Below are 19,302 nucleotides of genomic sequence, written 5' to 3' on the forward strand. Positions count from 1 at the left end.
TCAGGTGGAGGTAGAAGATCCCATGGCAGTATTTCAAAGATGAGCAGGGAAGTTCGGTCAATATTTATCCCTCAATCAACAACATTAAAGTAGATTATCTGGGCATCATCACATTGTTGTTTGTGAGAGTTTGCCATGTGCAAATTGGGTGATACATTTTCTACACTTCAAAATAGCAGCTGCACTTCAAAAATTGCCTGTAAAGCACTTTGGGACATCCAGTGGTCGTGAATGATGTTACATAAATGCAATGCTTTGTTTTCTTTCCTGTTCAGTCATTCTTCTGGTGATTTCATCTTCACCACAAGGAATCAGTCCTGTGTGATCCATGAATCCATTAACTTATGAACACAAAGGAAGCGCATCTACTCTTAGAAAAATATCTCAATCATATCTGAGATAGCGACAAAAATTAGTCAATGCCATGGAAGAATTATGAAATTTCAAGAATGCAGTTAAACGATCCTCAAGACAATAATAACCCTCGGAAGGGTTTGACGTTGCAATTGAGTGCAATGCTTTAAATAATTTTTTCCAGCCGCAACATCACCTCACCTTCCTGAATACATTTATGGTATTTAAAATTTGGTGCATCTATATCTCTGTAAACAGTGCAAATCACAAACTTTCCGTAAGTTTGGCTCCAATAAATCCTTTCCCCTGTTGTCTAAAGTGTACCCTCTGTTGTCTGAAGTGTACCCTGGAGGTCAGTGCCACACTTTAAAAATATATATATTTTATTGAGGCATTTATATTATATATTTTAACACAATGGACAACGACATCCCCAAAAACCAGCCAACATGGCTTACATAAACAACACCCCAACAAACATCAACCCACCCCAACCTTGTCTGCCTCCCCCAGCCTCCTCTTTTCAACCCCCCCACCCCCCGACAAATGGCTGCCACCTCTGGGCAAACCCTTCCATCGAGCCCTTCAGGGCGAACTTAATTCTCTCAAGCCTGAAAAATCCAGCCATGTCACTCACCCACACCCCTGCCTTCGGGGTTTACGAGTCCCTCCATGCCAGCAAGATTCGTCTCCGGTTTACCAGGGAGGCAAAGGCCAAGACATCAGCCTCTCTCGCCCCCTGGACTCCCAGGTCTTCCGACATACCAAAGATCGCCACCTCTGGACTTGGGACCACCCTTGCTTTCATAACCTCCGACATAATGTCGGCAAACCCCTGTCAGGATCCCCTAAGCTTCGGACAGACCCAAAACATTTGGACTTGATTCACGGGATTAACCGCACTCCGCCCACACCTACAACACCTTCTCCACCTGCGGGGCTTTACCTGCACACAAACCCTGAAATCACCACATTCACCTTCCTAAAAAACGCCTTGGGAATGAAGGTTAGGAGGCTCTAAAACGACAAACAAGAACCTCGGGAAGACCGTCGTCTTTACCGTCTGAACCCTCCCGCCAATGACAACAGGAACACATCCCACCTTCCAAAGACCCCCTTCATCTACTCTACTAACCGAGCCAAATTTATCTTATGCAGCTACTTCCACCTCCGCGCCATAAGAAAGTCCAAGTGCCGAATGTTCCCCCCTCACCACCTTGAACGGCATCTCCCCAATCTCTTCTCCTGCCCCCTCGCCTGGATCGGAAAGACCGCACTCTTCCCCATGTTCAATTTATACCCCGTAAAACAGCCGAATTCCTCCAAGATCCCCATAATCCCCGCAATACCTCCCAACGGGTCCGAAACATACAATAACAAATTGCCCACATAAAGCGAGACTCTTATGATCTACACCCGCACTATCCCCTGCCAGTCCTTCGACGCTCTCAACGCCATCGCCAGTGGCTCTATAGCCTCGTCCCCTGCTGCAGCCTAAAATAGTCCGAGCTCACCCGGTTCATCCGCATGCTCGCCACCGGTGCCTGGTACAGAGGCTGGACTCAGTCCACAAAGCCCTGCCCAAATCCAAACCGCCCCAGAACCTTCCACAGACAGTCCCACTCCACCCGATTAAAGACCTTCTCCGCGTCCATGGCAACCACCACCTCCACATCCCGTTCTTCAGGGGGCATCGTTATCACATTTAATAATTTCCTAATTTTGGCTGCCAGATGCCTCTCCTTCTCGAACCCCGTCTGGACCTCCCCTATCACCCCTGGCACATAGTCCGCAATCCTCAAGGCCAAGATCTTGGTCAATAACTTGACGTCCATATTTAATATTGTGATCAGCCTATTACACCCACATTGCTCCGGATCTTTATCCGGTTTTAAAATCAAGAAGATAGAGGCCTGCGATAGCGTCGGAGGTGAAGCACCCCCGCTCCCTCGCCTCATTAAACGCCCTCACCACCAAGGGCCCCAGGACCCCCAAAAACCTTTTAGAGAATTCCACTGGATATCCGTCCAGGTCCAAGGCCTTGCCTCCAGCTCCTCCACCACTTCTACCAGACCAATAGATGCTCCCAGCCCCTCCACCAAGTCTTCCTCCACCCTCGGGAACTCCAATCCCTCCAAAAACCGCCTCATCCCCTCCACCCCGGCTGGGATTCAGACTCGTATGGCCTACTGCAAAAATCCCTAAACGCCCCATTCATCCCCACCGGGTCCAAGACCGAGTTCCCCCTACCCTGTCCTTTACTTACCTGATCTCCCTTGCTGCCTCCTGCTTCCTCAATTGATGCGGCAACATCCTGCTCACCTTCTCCCCATACTCGTAAACCAGCACGGTGGCGCAGTAGTTAGCATTGCAGCCTCACGGCGCTGAGGTCGAGGTCCCAGGTTCAATCCAGGCTCTGGGTCACTATCTGTGTGGAGTTTGCATATTCTCCCCATGTTTGCGTGGGTTTCGCCCCCACAACCCAAAGATGTACAGGATAGGTGGATTGGCCGCGCTAAAATTGCCCCTTAATTGGGAAAAATGAATTGGGTACTCTAAATTTTTTTAAAAAAAATACTCGTAAACCACCCCTCTCGCCCTCCCCAGCTGCCCAACCGCTTTCCCTGTGGATAACAGCCCAAACTCCATCTGCAGCCTCTGCTGCTCCATCAACAGCCCTGCCTCCAGGGCCTCCAAATACCTCCTGTCCACCTGCAAGATCTCTTCCACCAGCCTTTCCATCGTCTTCTCGCTGTGCACCCATATCAAGATAAGCTCCCCCCTCACTACTGCCTTCAATACCTCCCACAATGTGGCCTCCTGTGTCAATCAGCTCCACATACCCTTGAATGGCCGCCCTCACCCGCTCACACATCCTCGTCCGACAAAAGCCCCACATCCAGCTTCCACAGTGGGCGCGGGCCTCCTCCCTTATTTACCCGCAAGTCCAACCAATGCGGAGCATGATCCAACACAACAATCGCTGAATACTCCACGTCGCCCACCCCACCAGAAGCGTCTTATCGAGCACAAAAAAGACAATTCGGGAGTACACCCTGTGCACATGTGAAAAGAACGAACACTCCTTCACCTGCGGCCTCCCAAACCTCCACAGATCCACCCCCACCCCCCATAGGCTCCACAAACACCCCCAGCTCCCTCGCCACCGCCGACACCCTCCCTGCCCTCAAACTTGCCCGATCCAGCCTTGGATCCAGAACCGTATTAAAATCCCCCCATCCCCATTATCAACTGATGAGAGTCCAGATCAGGGATCTTCCCCTGCACCCGCCTCATGAACTCCGTATCGACCCAGTTCGGAGCATAAATATTCACGTGCCCCACTTTTTTGTTCCATTTCTGGCAGCTGATTGCCCAAATCAACAAGCCCAAAATAATTCAGAAGAATCAGCTTCCAATTAAAAAGACTTCAATTCCCAAAAGCCATGGCTGGAATTGCTTATGGAAACATTTGTCAAGTGAGCTGCATTAGTAAAAGAGTTCATGGAAAATAGAAACTATACACTAGTCCACCACACTGAAAAAGCTTTCAACTTTCTTCATTTCATCAGCACTGTCCCCAGGGAATGGGGGAGTCAGAGAAACAAAGGAGCACGGCGGGGAAGTGAGACAAATAAACTTTCTTGAAAAGGCTATACTATAAAATCCATAACATAAAACTTACAGTGAAATATTCTTTCTTTACAGAAATATTTGTATTATTGTCACTCCAGTCATAAGCCAATTCTTCCTCCTCCTTTTCATTCAACCAGATAAGCTCTGTTGTTACTTTTGATACAAAACTGTGCAAGCTGATCAGGTGTTTCATCCGCAATCTTGATGTTTCCTGAGGAAATGAATAAGGAATTTATCTGGTCAGTGATCAACAGTATAAAGAAATCAGAAAAATATTAAGTGTAACTATTAACTGTATAATCATTGTTATACTGAGGTCAGCTTCTGATAATGAAATGTTTATGACAAACTACTGCCAATTAAATTATTAATTTGCAAAATGAAAGTTCCTTTTATGCTTTTAGAGAATACATTTTGTATGTAGAATATATTGGCTTTCAATATTTGCAGAGGAAAGATCGCCATTGTTCCAGCCATTGTTGTTCACCTCTTTTGACTGGTGCAGTGTAACATTGGCAGTTTATAGACCAAAGGTGAATCCTCCATGTCACAGCAAAAACAAAAATGCACTCACGAAGGAAACAAATTAAAAGAATCTTTAACTTTTCACAGAATATGAAAATTGTTTCGACAATGGATTAACAGATACCAACATTATGTTTTCCTACATTTCCATAGACTCATAAAATCAAAACTGGTGGTAACTAATTTGATCAGATATCTACCTACTTTCTAGAAATAGGCCAAAATCATGGTCTCCAATGCTACACAATTCCACAACCATGGAAATGACCAGAGACTGCGCTCCTACCATTGAATCAGGAACAAGAGGAATGGCAACAGCAAAAGCACAAGAATCAGGAGCAAAGGAAGTTTAAATAATACAGTAATCCTTTACAGCAAACATCAATTAACACAAAGGTTTAATGTTCCCAACGCAAATTAAAAATTCAAATTAAATATTCATCAAAGATTTGCTATAAAAAAGCAGACTGCATATTCTGTGTTTCGCTCATTCTGGATTCTAGTGTTTCTGTGCTCGTATCTTTGCTCTTTGTCCCTCCTCTCAAGCTCTGCTACTGCTCACACATCCTGAACTATTCTGCTGGAGATGATTGGCTGCAGGTAGGTTGTGTCTGGTTACAGGACATGATGACTGATGGTATGGGTATATCCTGCTGACTGCTTTCGAGTCCGTTTCCCTTTTATTGCTTGCCACTGAAATCTTTGCTTTGCCTCCTGCGAGCTCCTCTCCTCCTCATAATATGCAAGTTAGTTAATGTGTGATTGCGTAAACTTGAGTTTTAAAAATATTCTAAAATTGTTGCAGTTAGATTTTCTAAAATTGTTGCAGTTAGATTTTCCTTGAGGCATAAATATATAGACTGCTTGGCAACATACCGTGGAATCTATACTCTACTGCAACAGAATTTGGTTTGACGCTGCAGAAATTGGCTTTGAAATGCTGCATAATTCTAGCTAGTTGAAGTAGGTTGGGACAAGAACAAATGTGATATATCTTCAGAGATGCATAAATATGTTTTCTTTGTTCCAATGAAGATGAACAACAAAGCAATTGGTTTACATGTAATCCAAAAGTTATAATGTGCCATTCCAATGAAAAATGCTTACGTTTTCATCTGCTATTGTTTAACTTAATTATTGGTAGACAGGTACATTTATCAAATTAATGATACTAGGTGATTTAAATGATTCACTTACCAGTAGTTTGAGGTATTGTAACTCCAGCTTAGTCAATGTGTCCGAATAACTGGTCTTAAAGTTGGAAGAGATTTGGCCCTGCAAACAGACAATTTGCAAAACTTAAATATGTTGTAATGGAGGGTTTTATTGTTTCAGCAAGATTACATCACAGCTCACAGCAGTGCAAAAGTGGGATTTACACATTCAAACTTGTCATCAGCGAAGCGCTCCAAAAGCACAGAAGCTGTCAAATACCATAGTATCAAATTCATTAATAAAGTGCCCTTTACTTATCCAATTTGGGGCAAAAGGTGAAAAAGTAACTTACTTGAAAATTGAGCATGGGAGTCTACAGTTAGAATATTTATTACCTCAGACTGCAGGCAGACAGGATTAAGAAATATGAGGAGAGAGCAGGAAAATGGAGATGAGGTAGAAAATCAGCCTACACTTGAATGTTGGAGAACATTCAATGGGCTGTAGGGGTTACTGCTCCTATTTCCTATTCTCATAGTCCCTATAGTGGCCGGATAAGGAGTTTTCTATTGTGAATCTCAAACTGAATTGCACCTTGAAACAAAATTTCACTACTTTTGAATTCTGTGCTTCTAGAAATATATCCCAGTGCCTTATTGGCTATCTTTAAAAATTGTTTTGCTGACCTGAAATTCTGCTTTTTTTTTTTTTCCCCAACAGTGTTCACAGGTGTTTATTGTGAACAAATACATACAGTCTGTGCCCTAGCCCTATAACTAAACTGTGCCCTGTACCCGTGCTAACTTTACTGGTGACTAATGTTCTGGCCTTACGGGCCCTAGCACAACATCTAGGTGGATCCCCAGATGGTACAGCAGGAGTGGAGGCGGCCTGCTGTGACTCCTACCCTGCAACAAGGGCACACGTCTCCTGGGGCGACTAAGCCTGGATAGGCCCGGCTGCTGCTCGGCTGTCCCGGGTGGCATGGTGCCGCCCTGTTCTGTTCTGCACGCTGCCCACCAGATGCACCATGGACAGGAAGGGGATGTTCTGGCACCTCTCCTGCAGGGGTCACCAAATCGGGCCCCAGCACCTCTTTCTCTCTCTCTCTCGAAGTGAGGGCGGGGGGCTCCGGATGACCGGCCCCATCTCCGGCAGATCCATGGAAATCATGTGGTTGCCAGGGGTCATGAAGCCATTGCTGCCAACTGAAGTCGACCAGATCCTTGCTCCCACCTAGTTCACCTTTCCCAGCATTTCCAGAGCCCTGAGCAGCCCAGCCCGCGGTACCTTCAGGCGCCTGGAAACCGCCTCCGTTCAGGGGCCGCCACTCCTCCGGCGCGGTCAGACATGCCCGCCCGCCGGCCGCTTTAACGCTTCACTGGATCACATTAAAAACAGAACACAAAACCGAAATTCTGCTCTTAATGACTTGTCCACATGTATTCCTAGACTGCTTTGCTCTTTAACCCATTCATTTTCTTAGGTTAATGTGATGTTTCTGTTTCAAAGATCACCTAACGCATTTATCAATGTTAAAGTTAACGTGCCACTTAACCACCCAGTCTGCAAGTTTTTTTTAATGTCGCCTGCAGCCAGTTGGTTGAGAAAGGAATGGAATGTCGTATGGAATTCAAAAACAAACACCTGCAAATTGTATATCAAAACCATGTCTCCATTACCAGAAGATAAAAAGGTGGGGCCGATCACTGCATTTATGCCTGACTTTTTCCTGCTGCTACAGTATGGCGAGTTGAGAATAGTTATTCAGCAAATTAAATTGCAGCACAATCAAAAGTTTGTAAATACTACATGATATTTAAGACAAGAATTTAATTCCCTCATACAATTAGTTAACAGGCTTCATATCCAAACAGACTTTCTTTGTCAATAATAATGGAGCTTGGATAATAAATAGAGCCCATAAAAAACTAATAAATATATTAAGTCAGATAAAACAATCACTTACTTATTCCTTTGTTTTGTCCCATTAGCATGTTTACCTGCATACAATCTGGGCTAGGAAATAATGCCTGCCATGGGCAGGCCTTGTTTGAAAAAAAACTACACAACACAAAATAAAATGTCCATTTTTAACTTCGCAGACAAGGGGCGAGATTCTCCGGGAATCGGCAGGGCGGGCAGAAACGGCGCAATGGAGTGGCGGGAACCACACCAGCGTCGGGTCGCCCCAAAGGTGGGAAATCCTCCGCACCTTCAGGGGCTAGGACGGCACCAGAGTGGTTTGCGCCCCGCCAGCCGGCGTGGAAGACCTTTGGCGCTGCGCCAGCCGGGGCCGAAGGGACTCCGCTGGCCGGCGCGGGTCCGCGCATGCGCGGGTGCGTCAGCGTCTGCTGACATCATCCCCGCGCATGCGCAGGGGGGTTCACCTTTGCGCCGTCCATTGCGGAGGCCTACACTGTTGGCGTGTAGGAATAGAGTGCCCCCTCGGCACAGGCCCCCCTACGGATCGGTGGGCGCCGACCGCGGGCCAGACCAAAGTGGGGGCACCCCCCGGGGCCAGATCGCCCAGCGCCCCCCCCCCCCCCCACCAAGGACCCTGGAGGCCGCCCGCAGAGCTGGGTCCCGCATGTGGGGACCTACCTTGATTTACGCCGGCGGGACCCGGCAAAAACAGGCGGGAACTCGGCCCATCACCCCGAGTCGCGCTGGTCGCCGCCATTCTCCGAGGCGGGCGGCGCGATTGACGCCGCGGCGACTTTTGGGGGGTGGGAGAATTCGGAGGCCGGCGTGGGTGGGATTCACACTGACCCCCGGCGATTCTCCAACCCAGCGGGGGGTCAGAGAATCCAGCCCAAGATAACTCAATGTAAAACAAAATGGTGTTTTTAGAAATAGTACATATAGATTATAACAAAAATATGGTGATGGGTTTAATTTGATCAATTGATGTATTTGTGCCTAAAATAGAAAAAGTAGGACTTCCAGTGAAGGGGATGTGCTGAGCAGTCGCACGCAAGGTGGCTCTCCTCCAAAGAACACAAAAATAGGCACAATTAAACAAAATTAGCCCGCAAAAACCGGACTAAAAAATCCCCTCACCCTCAACAACACGAGACTAGAAGAAATGTTGGGAAGCAGTAGCTCCACAGGCCTGAGGAACTAAAGGAAGAAATAAAAGTCGAGAATCAGGCGGCGGTCAAGGTGGTGGTGTCTGAAGCGCTGGCCACCATGTGGTCCTCGACAAAGTGGAAAAGGGACTTGAAGCCCAGGAAATAGAATTAAAGAACTGGAAAAAGTCTCAACAGAACAGAGAGACCGAATCATCACCCTGAAGGTGGAAATAAAGGTGTTGGTGACGACCCAGGGGAACCTGAAGGGGAAGGTGGAGGACCAGGAGAATCAGTCGAGGTGCCAAAACATTAGAATAGTGGGCCAGGCAGAAGGAACCGAGGGCAGGGATCCAACAGACTATGTGACCCAGATACTGGGAAACCTAGTGGGGAGGGACAGCTCTCCCAAACCACCAGAGATCGACAGAGTCCATAGGTCGCTCCAGCCAAAACCCAAGGCTGGGGAGCAGCCGAAAGTGATCATCACCAAGCTACACCAGAACCAGGACTGGGAAAGAATCCCAAGTTGGGCCAGGCAAACAAAGGCCTCCAGCTGGGAGGAAAACAGGATCAGGATGCACCAGGACATTGGGCAGACCTGGCAAAGTGCCAGGCAGAATTTAATAGAGCAAAGTCAGCCCTGAAAAGGAACAAAATCAAGATTGGGATACTGTATCCAGCCAGACTTTGGGTAACATACCAGGGCCGGGAACATTATTTTACCGCCCCTGCACATGCGGACAGGTTCGTCCAAAAGAACAGACTAGAAAAAACAGCAGAGAGAAGCGATAGAACATAGAAAAATACAGCACAGAACAGGCCCTTCGGCCCACGATGTTGTGCCAAACCTTTGTCCTAGATTAATCATAGAATTTACAGTGCAGAAGGAGACCATTCGGCACATCGAGTCTGCACCGGCTCTTGGAAAGAGCACCCTACCCAAGGTCAACACCTCCACCCTATCCCCATAACCCAGCAACCCCACCCAACACGAAGGGCAATTTTGGACACTAAATGCAATTTATCACGCCCAATCCACCTAACCTGCACATTTTTGGACTGTGGGAGGAAACCCACGCATACACGGGGAGGATGTGCAGACTCCGCAGACAGTGACCCAAGTCGGAATCGAACCTGGGACCCTGGAGCTGTGAAGCAATTGTGCTATCCACAATGCTACCGTGCTGCCCTTAAGAACAAATTAATCGACACTATATCATTCTACCGTGATCCATGTACCTGTCCAATAGCTGCTTGAAGGTCCTTAATGTGTCCGACTCAACTACTTCCACAGGCAGTGCATTCCATGCCCCCACTACTCTCTGGGTAAAGAACCTACCTCTGACATCCCCCCTATATCTTCCACCATTCACCTTAAATTTATGTCCCCTTGTAATGGTTTGTTTCACCCGGGGAAAAAGTCTCCGACTGTCTACTCTATCTATTCCCCTGATCATCTTATAAACCTCTATCAAAGTCGCCCCTCATCCTTCTCCGTTCTAATGAGAAAAGGCCGAGCACCCTCAACCTTTCCTCGTAAGACCTACTCTCCATTCCAGGCAACATCCTGGTAAATCTCCTTTGCACCTTTTCCAAAGCTTCCACATCCTTCCTAAAATGAGGCGACCAGAACTGCACACACTACTCTATACTACGCACTACACTATGGCCATACCAAGGTTTTGTTCAGCTGCATCACCACCTCACGGCTCTTTAATTCAATCCCTCTGTTAATGAACGCTAGCACACCATAGGCTTTCTTCACAGCTCTATCCACTTGAGTGGCAACTTTCAAAGATGTATGAACATAGACCCCAAGATCTCTCTGCTCCTCCACATTGCCAAGAACCCTACCGTTAACCCTGTATTCCGCATTCATATTTGTCCTTCCAAAATGGACAACCTCACCCTTTTCAGGGTTAAACTCCATCTGCCACTTCTCAGCCCAGCTCTGCATCCTATCTATGATGAAGTAGACACCAGAGAGACGGAGAATGTTAAATGGCAATTTGCACGGGACTGTACCGCCTCGTTCTGAACCGGGAACTAGTTCACAGAAAGGAAAGCATGAGAGGGTGAGAACAAGCCAGAGAGAGAACCAAAGCAGCAAGCGTAGGAGGGGGTCGGGCCACCACACTAGAAGAAAAGCTAGCGCCTGGAGGTACGAAGGGGTTTGGGGGGGGGGGGTCACATCTCCCACCATAGAGAGAGCGCCAGGTGATGGGGGAGCACCACCAAGGGGGGAAAATAGAGGGGGAGAAACAACAGTAGAGGAAAAGTGAGTGAGAACAAACCCCACATCAGGATAGTCACCTGGAACATTAGGGGACTTAACGACCGAGTGAAAAGATCCAGAGTCTTCGCACACCTGAAAATATGAAAGCCAACCTCATCTTCCCCCAAGAGACGCACTGGAGAGAGAAGGGCCGACTGCGGGTAAGGAAGGGCTGGGTGGGACAGACGTACCATTCATGCTACGGAACAAGAACCAGACTGGAGAACTGCGTACCAGATGTGGTCGCAGAAGACCAGACGGGCTTCATCAAGGGTGGACAACTAACAGAATCAGGCACCCACTGGACGTGATAATGACAACATCCGGGGAGAGAACACCAGAGATGATCATCTCCCTGGATGCTGAAAAGACCTTCAACAGAGTTGAGCGGAAGTACATCACTGAATACTATAGTGGTTTGAACCGGGTACAGGGTTCACCTCCTGGTTGAAACACCTGTACAACGCCCCCTGGCGAGTGCACAAAACACCATCAGCTCCAAATACTTCCAGCTGCAGATACAAAAGGCAGGGATTCCCACTGCCCCCACTCCTATTCGCCCTGGCAATTGAGCAGCTGGCGATCGCCCTTGGAACAGCGAAAAAAACGAAAGGGATTCCGGAGAGGGACTTTATGCAGATGACCTGCTCCTCTACTTCTCGGGCCCACGAAGCAGCATGGATGGGATCATGAAGCTCCTGAGAGAGTTTGGATCCTTCTCGGACTACAAGCTCAATCTGAGCAAGAGTGAAGTCTTCCCAATGAACCCCAAAGAGGGAGGGGTAGCTAAAGAAAAAGAAGCATGCGGGGCCTGGCCCTCCCAAACCTACAATCCTACCACTGGGCAGCCACAGGCAGAACGAGTGAGGGGATGGGTGAAAGAACCAGAAACAGAACGGGTGAAGATGGAGGAGAGCTCCTGCACAGGGATAGCCCTCTGAGCCCTTGCCACAACAGCAATCCCATCCCCGCCGGCCAAGCACTCAACAAGCCAAGTGTGGTAGCCACACTCCGAACCTGGAACCAAATGAGACAGAACTTTGGTCTGACTGAAATGTCCACTATGGCCCCATCTGCAGCAACCACAGGTTTGTGCCAGTCGTGATGGGCGCCATCTTTAATAGATGGAGACAGGTCGGGGCACACTGACTTCTATACAGAGGATAGACAAGCGACGTTGGAGGAACTGACAGAAAAACTCCACTACCCAAAGGGAATGAACTGCAACACCTACAGGTAAAGACCTTCCTCCGCAAGGAGACGACATCATACCCTCCCTTGGAAGCTATGATATTCAATGTTATAGAAACTATGGGACGCGGTTAATTTGGTCGGGGGAGGGGGGGCTGCAGGGTCCAGTACGATGACTGCTAGAAGGGGCACACTCCTCACTGGACAAGACACTGGAAAAACAGGAGGAAGAACTATGGATTGAAATAGGGTGGGGTCTCTGGAGCGAAACATTGAACAGGGTCAACTTCACCTCCACATGCGCAAGGAGTATCCAATTATTTTTTTCCCAATTAAGGGGCAATATAGCGTGGCAAATCCACGTACCTTGCACATTTTTTGGGTTGTGGGGGCGAGAGCCATGCAGACACAGGCAGAATGTGCAAACTCCACACGGACAGTGACCCAGGGCCGGGATCAAACATGGGACTACAGTGCTGTGAGGCAGCAGTGCTAATCACTGCACCACCCTCACAGAGCACACCTAACCCGAATCCAAATGAGGAGCTTCTTCTCGGAGGTAGAGGACAAGTGTGTACAGTACCAGGGAGGCCCAGCCAAACATCCAGATGTTCTGGGCATGTCCCAGACTGGTCAGGTTCTGGACAGCCCTCTTGGAAGCAATGTCCAAGGTTGTGGGGGTGGAGCCAAGCAAATGGCACTGGCAGTCTTTGGGGTATCAGACCAGCCAGAACTATTTATGGGTAGAGGGGCCAATGCCCTTACCTTTACCTCCCTAATCACACGCCACAGAATCCCGCTCAGCTAGCGATCAGCAGCTCCACACAAAGCTGCAGACTGGCTGGCCGACCTGTCGGCATTTCTCCACCTGGAGAAATAAATATACCATTTGAGGGTTAGAAGAGGGCTTCCACAAGACATGGAAGCCATTCACCCACTTGTTCCAAGATCTGTTTGAAGCCAACAACCAATAAAGCGAGGGGAGGGGAGGGTGCACAGGGGCCACTAGGCCACCAAAGAATAGAAAGGAGGAGGAAAGAGGGGGTTGGAGGGGGGTGCAAGAGAGAAAGAGGGTAGGGAGGGACAGGGATGGAAACAGCCAGGATAGACAACAGGGAGCCGAGACCAAGGACACAGAGATAGGACTCCATGGCATGGACAAAGGATCCCTGTCAGAACGGGGGCGGGCTCAGGCCGAACCAACCCAATATGGGGAGGGGCACAAAACCCGATCTCCCCCCCCCCCCTCCTCCCCCCCCTGTCCTCTCCCCCCCCCCTCTCCTCTCCACCCTCCTCTCCTCTCCCCCCTCCCCTCTTCTCTCCTTCCTCCTCCCCCCTCTTCTTCTCTTCCCCCTCCCCTCTTCTTCTCCCCTCTTCTTCTCTCCCCCCCCCCTCTTCTTCTCTCCCCCCCCCCTCTTCTTCTCTCCCCCCTCCCCTCTTCTCTCCCCTCCCCTCTTCTCTCCCCTCCCCTCTTCTCTCCCCCTCCTTCCCCCTCGCCCCCCTCCTCCTCCTCTCCTCCCACCCCCCCTCCTCGCCGACCCCCGGTTTCCTCTGGGTGCTCCGGTTTCCTCCGAGGGAATTTTCACAGTAACTATATTGCAGTGATAATGTAAGCCTACTGGTGACACTAATAAAGACTATTATTTTTTAAAAATGTAAAATAGAAAATATATATATGGTGATCATTTATACAAAGATCTATCAGCACTCAGTTTAGACATTAACTAAGCATATCTGATGGGGCAAAAAACAATTTCCAAATAGAGTTAATAAGCTATACTTAACTTGACTGTTAACACATTTTCTTCGACCATTTCATAGAATCCCCAAACTGCAGGAGTCTATTCTGCCCATCGAGTCTGCACCAAACCTCCGAAAGAACACCCACTCCCTTGCCCTATTCCCATAACCCCACCTAAACCTTTGGACACAAAGGAGCAATTTAGCATGACCAATCCTCCTAATCTCCACATCTATGGACTGTGGGAGGAATTCGGAGCACAGGGGTGAAACTCGCGCAGATCTGGGAAGAATGTGCAAACTCCACACGGTCATCCAAGGCTGGAATTGAACCCAGGTCTCTGGCACTGTGAGGTGCAGTGCTAACCACTGTGCCATCGTGCTCCCCCTTGTTCCTCCTCTTCATCACTGACATACAAATAGATTCAGTTTAGAATAGATGGGGAAAGCATCGCCACCCGACTTTTCTACTGTTTAAATTGTTCAGTAATATAGTGGCAGGCCAATATCCTTCAGCAGCCATCTGCTGAAGGTGGACCATTGTGCAGCCCCAGGTCAAGTAGCTTGCTGAGGAGACGGCAATAGTGGAAATTTGTAATGCGAATGAGACCAATCTAGAACATGACTTAGCGATCTCGTTGCACTTGGCATGGATCTGGGTGCAACGGGTGAATCAAGAAAGAGCCTTAAATTGGACTCTGCGCTGGGCCCATCGCGATTCACCCAACTTTCTCCGCCCGGCGCAATCTGGATCTCGCCCTCACTCGGGTGCCCATGTTGGGGGGTTCCAATGGCCGTGGCAAGGTGGGGGTGGAAAAGGGAGATAGGGCTGCAGGTCAAAATGGCGTCCTGATCTGCAAGGAGCCGTTCCTGATGGCACGATCAGCTCTCCAGCAAGAAATCAACTCAGTGTAGCCTCAGCAGGGAGAAATTCCCAGAGGCCAAAATCACCAGCGCTGCAGCTGCTGAAAAACACCCCGCCAAACGTGCCCAAAATCAGACTTGTCCACTGAATCGCACCCCTAGAGTTTTGATTTAATCATATGGTTTTGAAACATATTTGCCTAAATTACTGAGACACATAAACATAGAACGACTTACTTCATAAATTTTAGCTTCTTTAAGACTACTTTCCAGTTCTTCCACTGCAGTATGGATTGTCTTGTGGGTATCAAGCTGTGTCTCCACACTCGGTAAGTCAGTGCCCCATTCAGCTTGGTCAAGTCTTATCTGCAGGATTAAGCCATGAAGCATCAGTTCCATCTTGGAAATGTTTTAAAGCTGCTTGCATATTGTGCAACACCTGTGTTGGTGCTATTGTTGTCCAATATGAGAATTTAATACAGCCAGTGACACCCTAAAACAGCTATATCTGATTCACCAATTTGAAGATAAGTCTTCATGACTGCTAGTCTTCATAAATCTGGCAAGGTTGATTTAGAGTACCCAGATTGGTTGTGAAAGGCTAGCAATACCAAAGTTGGCAGCAGCAAGTTACATAACCCAATACAAAAACAACTGTAAACTCTCCAAACTAACTGCATATACAATGTATGTGCATCAGAAAATCTGCCAATAATGTACAACCTGACAGAAAACCATTCAGCCTATACTTTAGCCACACCAAGCCCTAAACACCTTAATGTGGTGACAGGTGGTATCTCTCTGGAACTAGGTTAGCATAATCTGCTCTGAGGAAGGGTCATATTGGAGTTGAAACAGTAACGCCGTTTCTCTCCATAAATACTGTCAGACCTGCTGAGTATTTCCAGCACTTGAAGTTTTTAATTGTAACAGTTGTATTGACAAACAGATAAAACTGGGAGAACACTTTAAAAAAAAAAGTAAATCCTTGCATTCTTCAAAGCTACAACTACATATGCTAATGTGAAGCTCAGAGGATATCTATTTCCAGTAATGAAAACTCGATATAGCACAGATTGCTGACACCAACCACAGGAATTCCCATTGAGCTGGACTTGGATTTCCACTGGGCTGGTCCAATGCTTATTATTAACTCAGAATCTAGAATGGGGAAAATAACATCTGATCCAACATTTTTCCATTACAATCTCAAGAGTAAACGCAGGAAACGTACTGAATCATATTTTTTTTGCATCCTTAGCAGTGCAGCATGGATTTTTACATGGAAGAAGACATCTGAATTTATGGCAAATGGAAAATGCACAATAGCAAAGATTGCATTTTAAGGTTATTGTTCAAATAATGCTATGGCATGAACATGGTATAATATTAAAAGACAATGCGGTACGGTGGCACAGTGGTTAGCACTGCTGCCTCACGGCGCCAAGGTCCCGGGTTCAATCCCGGCCCTGGGTCACTGCCCATGCGGGGTTTGCGCATTCTCCCCGTGAGTCTCACCCCCCACAACCCAAAGGTGTTCAGGTAGGTGGATTGGCCATGCTAAATTGCCCCGTAATTGGGGGAAAAAGGAATTGGGCACTTTAAATTTGAAAAAATAATAATAAAAGACAATAAATGCACTGTTATCAGAATGACAAAATCTTGCTGGTGGAAATGTTGTGATCTACAGATCATCGCTAATCTTTGTTATGAGCAATTGAAAGCCACGCGATCCTTAGCTTGTACAAGAATAACGCAGAACTCTGACTTCTGTTTAACTTTAAAAATGTATAGTACCTGTACTTCCTCGACCCACGCCAAAAGTTCATACACAAATCTCAGGCTTCCTTCATCTTGTGTTGAAGAGACTGCAACCAATTCTGATCTTGTCATGGGTTTTTTAAACCCTGTGAGGGAGGTGATGTGCAAAGTGCCTGAACTAACATCAGTTGTTAAGTCAGTGACAGTCAAGTTCAAAGATTGCAAATGCTCTGTGGAGGAGATGAAATGTCCTTTTCTGTACAGGTTTGTGCATTCAAGCCTCAATGTCACCAGTTCTTCTTGTAGTTTAATAATTCTGCAAATAAAGAGAAAGAAAGCTGAGAAATCAACTCTTTCCAAATGAAAATACATAGCTTATACTGGCACATCGAATCCAGTAGGCAACATTTTTACAATGGTTTTCATATTAAAGCAATATTTGGAACAATTTTAACACAGAATATGAAGCTAAAAGTTATCTTTCATGTTTTCCTATTTTAAGTTGATGTCCTCCAGCCCACCACCTGAATAACTTAAATGTAATATTGAGTACCTATGCCACAAAATACATTTCGGGGAAGTCTTTTACTATGGCTACAATTGAGGCTTTGGCACCACATTGTTGGAGCAAACCTACTCAGTAGTCAACTGAGTGACTCAATCTTATGCTGTTAGGTTCAGCCTTATATGCAGGAACCCAAAGGGTTGGCACTCTCTCCTAAATCTAAGTTTGGATTTAATCCAATTGAAACTTATGGGATATAATGCTCCCCATTTGGCACGCAGGCTTTACAGCACAGAAACAGACCTAGGTCTAGGCGGTTTTTATTCTCCATGTGAGTCTCCTCCAATCTTGCTTCATCTCACACTAAATGCCCTACGTTAGAGACTTTAGGGAAATCTCTACTCAGTTCCTATTGGGTTAAGACACACAATAACTGCACACATTTCATCACAAAAATTAGCATTACATTTTCAAATTCAAAAAGCCACAAGGTCCATTGGTGTGGGGCACTGATAAATTGACAATTCGGCAGTAAGGCTGACTTGAGGTTGAAAACAAGTACTTTATTGAAGCAGCGTAGAAAGGAATTGATACTGCACATATGATTACAAAATATTACCATGGTAGCACCCAATACTAAACAGAGGCTCAAACCTTTGCTCCAGTGTTTGGTACGCAGAGTCAATAAATTTCCTGATTCCACAAACCTGACTCAAGAGAAAGTGTTCCAAATGATTTTTATTTTGCGGGTGGGGTGCCAACTGGAGTCAAATCCGCTGCCCCCAGCAACAGTATGGAGGCAGCCCAGATGCCGAGCTCCACAGTTTAAAATGCTCTGGGACTTCGTCCCACTTGTAAGAATTGTTATTGAAAACCCTCGTTACCCCCTCAACCCCCACACACGCCATGCCCCATCCATGACAACCCATCACCTCATTCTCCTCTACTGATCCCAATAGCCCTTAATACTCACCACGTAAACTTAAGCCACTCTACTCACCCCTGACCCTTAATACCCTCAATGCCAACCTATGCCTTTCTACCCATCCCCATAGTTCTTTATGGATCCTATTAAGTGCCAACTCATGACAACCCATACCCCCACCCCCCAAACCATGCCCCTACACCCTCCCTGCAACATCATCTCGTGTCCACCATGGGCTGACCTCAGGAGCCATGCTGAGATGAAATACAATCAAGTATCTATTAATCTGGACTAGACTGAAAGTATTTTATTGATAAAAGCACACTGAATACATTTAAAACCTTTCAAGTACTTAATTCCCTACAAATAAACATTTGTATTCATAACCCCACATCAAAGACACCTTTCTGACCACTTGGAGTGTTAATCAAACTGCAAATTCATAGGTTACCCACTTGATCGTGATAGGTTGTGGAAGCATTAATGTGGAAATAATACTATAATGATAACACTTCGGCTTATGTCAACAAAAATCAATTTAAAAAAATTAATTTATGGTATGTGGGCATCACTGGTAAGGCCAGCATTTATTGCCCATCCCTAGTTTCCCTTCAGAAGGTGGTGGTTAGTTGCCTTCTTGAACCGCTGCAGTTCTTGAGATGAAGGTACACCCACTGTGCTGTTAGGGAGGGAGTTCCAGGATGTTGCCCCAGTGACAGGTGAAGGAGCAGCGAAAAATTTCCAAGTCAGGGTGATCAGTGACTTGGAGGGGAACCCCAGGTGGTGGGGTTCCCAAGTATCTGCTGCTCTTGTCCTTCTAGATGGTCGTGGTTGTGGGTTTGGAAGGTGCTGTCTAAGGAACCTTGATGAGTTACTGCAGTGCATCTTGTAGACGGTACACAAGGCTGCCACTGCTGGTCAGTGGCGGGAGGTTTCAATTTTGGGGAAGGGTAGCAATCAAGCAGACTGCTTTGTCCTGGATGATGTTGAGCTTCTTGAGTGTTGTTGGAGCTGTACTCATCCAGGCAAGTGGAGAGTATTCCATTACACTCCTGACTGGAGTCTTATAGATGGTGGACAGGCTTCGGGCGGTCAGGAGGCGAGTTACTCCCTATAGGATTCCGAGCCTTTGACTTGCCCTGGTAGCAATACAAAATAGCAATAATGCAAAAAATAATAAATTTACTAGTTTACTGGATTGTAATAGCATTGCTTAAATAAATAACAAATACTCAATATCACAAGTCACAATTGCATTTATTACTGAAAAACATGGATCGGTGGTATGATTTAGTTT

The 19,302-nt window shown here is 46.9% G+C and overlaps 1 protein-coding gene across 28 annotated transcripts in view; it reads right to left on the minus strand.

Annotated features, from left to right (window-relative positions):
- macf1a (microtubule actin crosslinking factor 1a) overlaps nucleotides 1–19,302 on the minus strand; it is a 999,246-nt gene that overhangs the window by 409,820 nt on the left and 570,124 nt on the right. For all 28 annotated transcript variants that reach the window (XM_072501197.1, XM_072501201.1, XM_072501190.1 and 25 more), the window contains exons 14-17: nucleotides 16,612–16,891; nucleotides 15,052–15,180; nucleotides 5,713–5,790; nucleotides 4,040–4,201 (exon numbers count right to left, since the gene is read on the minus strand). In XM_072501197.1, the coding sequence (XP_072357298.1) occupies nucleotides 4,040–4,201; nucleotides 5,713–5,790; nucleotides 15,052–15,180; nucleotides 16,612–16,891 (649 nt within the window). The remainder of the gene's footprint in view (nucleotides 1–4,039; nucleotides 4,202–5,712; nucleotides 5,791–15,051; nucleotides 15,181–16,611; nucleotides 16,892–19,302) is intronic.

The sequence above is a fragment of the Scyliorhinus torazame genome, chromosome 1 (genome assembly GCF_047496885.1).
Source record: "Scyliorhinus torazame isolate Kashiwa2021f chromosome 1, sScyTor2.1, whole genome shotgun sequence".
NCBI lineage: Eukaryota > Metazoa > Chordata > Chondrichthyes > Carcharhiniformes > Scyliorhinidae > Scyliorhinus > Scyliorhinus torazame.